The sequence below is a fragment of the Trematomus bernacchii genome, unplaced genomic scaffold, assembly GCF_902827165.1.
Source record: "Trematomus bernacchii unplaced genomic scaffold, fTreBer1.1, whole genome shotgun sequence".
Classification (NCBI taxonomy): domain Eukaryota; kingdom Metazoa; phylum Chordata; class Actinopteri; order Perciformes; family Nototheniidae; genus Trematomus; species Trematomus bernacchii.
The window spans coordinates 1,042,336-1,047,260 of record NW_022987821.1 but is presented as its reverse complement, the minus strand read 5'-3'; the positions used below and the strand labels follow the sequence as shown (position 1 = coordinate 1,047,260).

General features: G+C 43.6%; 1 protein-coding gene across 1 annotated transcript; it reads right to left on the bottom strand.

The window, feature by feature from the left end:
* Window positions 1–1,265: 1,265 nt before the first annotated feature.
* On the bottom strand, window positions 1,266–4,679 carry LOC117498900 (proteoglycan 4-like). Its single transcript, XM_034151064.1, has 8 exons — window positions 4,410–4,679; window positions 4,271–4,328; window positions 4,071–4,183; window positions 3,845–3,940; window positions 2,878–3,062; window positions 2,681–2,738; window positions 2,540–2,602; window positions 1,266–2,459 (listed from the first exon to the last, which is right to left on the bottom strand). The coding sequence occupies exons 1-8, from the start codon at window positions 4,578–4,580 to the stop codon at window positions 1,500–1,502; spliced, it is 1,704 nt and encodes a 567-aa protein (XP_034006955.1). The 5' UTR covers window positions 4,581–4,679; the 3' UTR covers window positions 1,266–1,499.
* Window positions 4,680–4,925: the final 246 nt, after the last annotated feature.

Sequence of the window (4,925 nt, the reverse complement as noted above, 5' to 3'; positions counted from 1 at the left end):
TAGTGTTAAAGCCAATTTGCAAATAGGTTAAACATTTAGAGAAGTGCCTAAATAGAGAGGGAAGTTTATCCCGCCACAAGGTGAAAGACAGTTGTATATAATCCATGACCCACAATTCCTTGGGCCAGGATCCGGGCTGTCTGCTTGAGCTCCTTCCGTAAACAAGATCTGATTTCCAAATTTGACGTATTTGAGGTAACGTTCCCATGCCTCGATTCTAAAATAAAAAAACGTTAAGTGCTTCAGGTTTGGCAAACACAAGCAGAGAAACTGGGAGGAACGCTGAGCCAAAGCGAAGAAATAACAGGGAAAAAGGCAGCCAAAACTAAACCCACTAGAAAAAACTCATTGCTTGTGATTAGTTTGCTATAGAGGTAAGTTGACTTTATTGGTAGTAGACTATTAAACTTAATAACAGGATATGGAGCCATGATTCCTGCCCTGTGCTTGTATTACTTTGGTCTGTGCTGGACCTTTAAACATCGCCCCAATCAGGGATCTGTGGACGCATATTTTGGAGGGGTGAAAGGGAAATCCCTCGTCAGGTTCTGGGGATTACAGTCAGACAGAGAACGAGCCAACCAGATTGCAGGAGGATCAAGACCTACTGTAGGTGGGAAAACATATCAGAGCTGTAGCTGTAAGAGAGATGTTCCTCTAAGACTGCAGAGGAGCAAATCGTGGAAAATGACGGACAAATCTGACCGTCGGTTCGAACTTCATTTGTAACTTAAGAAGGTGCCTTGAAACATTCCAGCTGTCAGCACAATGTTTTCCCACTCCAGACCCACGATGAAGAGAGCTTGGGCTGTTTTTCCTTCCTCCCCGTTTCAGGCCCATTGATTGGGAGTTAATGTAAGACGAACATTGTTACACCCAAAGTGCCGCTCTGACATCCAAAAATCACTAGGAGGGAAATGGGAGTGATTCAGCAGCGCTAGTTCTAACCAAATCTTCTAAAATCATTCACAGCAAGTAATAATCAAATTGCTAATATGCACAAAGCCATCAATAAACAAAGAACGTGTGAACCTTTGTGCATTTAGCAGTTCAACTTGACTTCAGGCCCCTGTGCTGACAAGCATTCAATCATATGAGGTGTCATTGAACAGGCTTTAGTGCCAATGACGTTTTTCCTCCAGTCAGTTTTACATTTGAAATCAATGTTCTCATTAAAAGCCATAATAAGGCTTATATTTGTAACTTTACTGCAAGTGAAAACGTTTTTTTTTTTTCCAACAATGAACACTCGGATGTGAAACTAGTCTCATGAAATCACCACTTTATTTAAATAAAACAAATTAAACAGATTCTTAAAATGACATGCACATGAATGTAATGAAATACAACTTAATGTCAAGCCCATTACTGAAAGTTACTTAGCAACAAGACTAAGTCAAGGGTGTTACAGTCCAATACTAAATTGTAGACGGGTTCACCAGGTTTTTTTGTTAGATTTTGTAGGGCACTACATCCAACATTATTAAAAAGGTGTGGTGTCAGTGAGCCTTGCTGGCGATCCTCTTGGACCTCCTCAGAACAGTGGTCTCCTCCTTCCTGCCCTGGGGGGGAGCTTCCTGTCGGGTCGTGGATGGAGATTCCCGTCGGGTCGTGGATGGAGCTTCCCGTCGGGTCGTGGATGGAGCTTCCCGTCGGGTCGTGGATGGAGCTTCCCGTCGGGTCGTGGATGGAGCTTCCCGTCGGGTCGTGGATGGAGCTTTCTGTCGGGTCGTGGATGGAGATTCCCGTCGGGTCGTGGATGGAGATTCCCGTCGGGTCGTGGATGGAGATTCCCGTCGGGTCGTGGATGGAGCTTTCCGTCGGGTCGTGGATGGAAATTCCCGTCGGGTCGTGGATGGAGATTCCCGTCGGGTCGTGGATGGAGCTTCCCGTCGGGTCGTGGATGGAGCTTCCCGTCGGGTCGTGGATGGAGCTTCCCGTCGGGTCGTGGATGGAGAATCCCGTCGGGTCGTGGATGGAGGTTCCCGTCGGGTCGTGGATGGAGCTTCCCGTCCGGTCGTGGATGGAGCTTCCCGTCCGGTCGTGGATGGAGCTTCCCGTCCGGTCGTGGATGGAGCTTCCTCAGTTTTCACACCACTTTTTGGTTTTGTAGCTGCAGGTTTCTTTCTCTTCCCTCCTACAGACTGCAAAGCCTCTTGGGAACTTGCCTCTTGCTTCTGGACTCTCTTTTGTGGCCCTTTGGATTCTTTAACAGACTTCGTTGGCTTCTCTTTATCGTGTTTCCCACTGTCAGTTTTACCGTCTGCGAGCTTGCTCCTGGATTTAGTTTTGCGGTTTGCTGGTTCTTGAAACGCAACAGCCTTCGGTCTTCCCTTTCCTCGAGTTTTGGCTTGCACTTTAAGATCTTGTGGTTCCTCTTCGACAACTTTATCTGCTTCCATTCCTGCTGCTGCTTCTTCTTGAGTGTTAATCCGGATTTCAAGAGCCTTATACGCTTCCTGTTAAACAAGATATTGTCTTTAAAGAACACTAAATCCACCCACAAAATGTTGTTTATAAGATCAAATCAGATTCTCACCTCTTCTTGTGAAAGTTCACATAGCAGGTTTGACATTTGGCTCATGAATCCATGCACCTTCAGCTGAAATCAGATACAAAAAAAATGTTATCATATAGAAAACACTTAAAATATGTTCACACAAGTTGGAGCCTCTCTTACCTGTTGACTGGCAACATTTATTTCAAGCTGCCCTCTCTCTTTCGCTTCCCTCTTCTTCCTTTGTTTTTAAGCATTACATGTCAGTTTGAGTACCTTTAGAGTTGTGTATGTTTGAGCTATCCAACAAGCACATACATTCACCAGAATAGCAGACACACCTCCATTAAAAAAGGTAATTTAATCAAGCTATTATTTACTTGTTAGCCACCATGTTCCCCATCCGACGGATCTCAATCCGCTTCTCCTCCGTGGCTATTTGGATGGTTTCTTTCGTCACCGTGTCCAGGAAACAATCGAGGTCCAGGTCTGCCAATTGGGCGGATGGTGACGTCATGCTGAGGACCGCCTTCACCCACTCCATGAGGTCTTCACAGGACGGGAGCTGAAGGAAAACAACAGGAGGAATTCAACTTAAAGTTCGCACAAGTGTATGTTTAGAAAACACAATGACATGTGTTCATGTTATTCTGCAGCCTCAGCGGGTTTGTGTTTGAAGCTTTTTATCAAAATGTGAGACTGTAAATGCCAATGGAATGATCTCAAAGGATCCATCATCTTTCACATTTATACACTGTTAAGGGGGGGGGGGGGAGGGGGGGGAAGACATTCTTTGGAAAACAGTGCTATTTTAGGGTCAATATAAAAAGGATTGTAAAAATGCCTTTAGCAGACATAAGCTTGAACATTTGGAGAGAGTTATAGTGATGGTAAAAAAAAAGTCAGATGCGGTACAGGGTCAAATACAGAACTACAAACAATCCAAAGCCTTGGAACTTAGCTTGTTGTCCTCGAAGCTCCAAAGGAACCATTTTCTTTTTATTGCATCTCTGCACGGAAGGACGCGTACATGTTCTTATGGACTAGATTTGATCCTGAATCTAGCTAGTTACAGCTCAGCAGAGAAAAACGCCATTCCTTTTCAAGCTGGTGTAGTTCAATAGAAAGAAAGTAGTTCCTTCCTGAATCTGCTCAAAACAAGCTCTTTGTATTAATCTTGAGTAAGTGGGTCATGACTTTGAAACACGTCTCCGCCCCTCAGTTAACGAACCTGTGTCCTGAATTATTGTATTTTTGTGTCTCCTTTATCCCCTATTTTATACTATTAATATTTACAAACACACCACCCGGCCACACACACAAGAGAATAAGCTTCTCGTCACTCACCGTTAGATCAGCCAGTGCTATCTCCCTGGAAGCTAACGCCAGCTCTAATTGCATCAGTTCTTTACTGACCAACCTCTGCACCTCTTCCAAATCACCCTGAGGACAATCAAAGCAAGAAAACAATTCATCAGCACCTTGGTAGAAATCAAACTATACAACAATGATTGCAATCTGACTGAATAACACGATTCCAATCAACAGCAGGTAGCGAGGAAGCCACACTTACCTGCAGCTGTTTGATAAGTTTATCTTCTTTCATCTTTTCCATAAACTCCAAGTCATTCTGCGTCAGCTGACAGCCCTTCATTCCTTTCAGCATGGGGTTAGGGTCTTCTGGTTCTGAAATGCAATACAAGATCAAACAAGGAAAACATCATCTCAACATTTGACAGATTGTGCCATACAGTATGCCAAATGTTTTCGTACCTGTTTTTGGTGCAATTGCGTTGTAATTGAATATCACATTTTGGTCATTGTCATCTGCCTGTTGGGTAACAGCACAACAGATTAATTTACATGTAGTTCCATAAGATAGTTTGATAAAGAGTGCAGTTAAATAATGTACCTCCATATCCAGCTGGGGCTCCACCTGCTCCTCACTGGAATATTCAGTATACAAATGCAATTCTTGCTTCACACCGGTCATAGGAGGAGTTCTGAAAAGCTGTCTTCCTGCTGCAATATCATTCCACGACTGACGGCTGTCTCTCAGGATTTCAGCAGATCTGTCTGACATGTCTGAGTTTCTCTTCGCTACTTCAAATAAGACTTATAAAGAAACCAGTAAAAAAAACAGCTGCTGGGTCTTTAGGTTTGGTAGAGTACTGCTGTTTCTTCCTCCTCACTCCCTTTAGTTTCAACTAGTGACCTGCAGTGAGTGTGTCTTTATAATCACCGCTTCATTGTTTTCACCTGTGTCTCAGTCTGCTATGTGTTGCTTTGACCAGCAGAGAGCGGCAGATGCTTTTAGTTTTGCAGCACAGGAAGATTTTCTTTATAACTTGAGATATTTCTCATTTGATGTAAGGCCAACAAAGGCAGTACATTCATTTAAACAATGTTTTCAATATTATATTAATAG

What these genes read in the sequence shown, in the direction of transcription:
- LOC117498900 (XM_034151064.1), bottom strand. Translation starts at nt 4,580, where the DNA reads ATGTCAGACAGATCTGCTGAAATCCTGAGAGACAGCCGTCAGTCGTGG. An exon ending in AGCCCCAGCTGGATATGGAG is followed by an intron (nt 4,329 to 4,409) that starts GTACATTATTTA and finishes GTTACCCAACAG; the next exon opens with GCAGATGACAATGACCAAAA. An exon ending in GTGAACTTTCACAAGAAGAG is followed by an intron (nt 2,460 to 2,539) that starts GTGAGAATCTGA and finishes CTTGTTTAACAG; the next exon opens with GAAGCGTATAAGGCTCTTGA.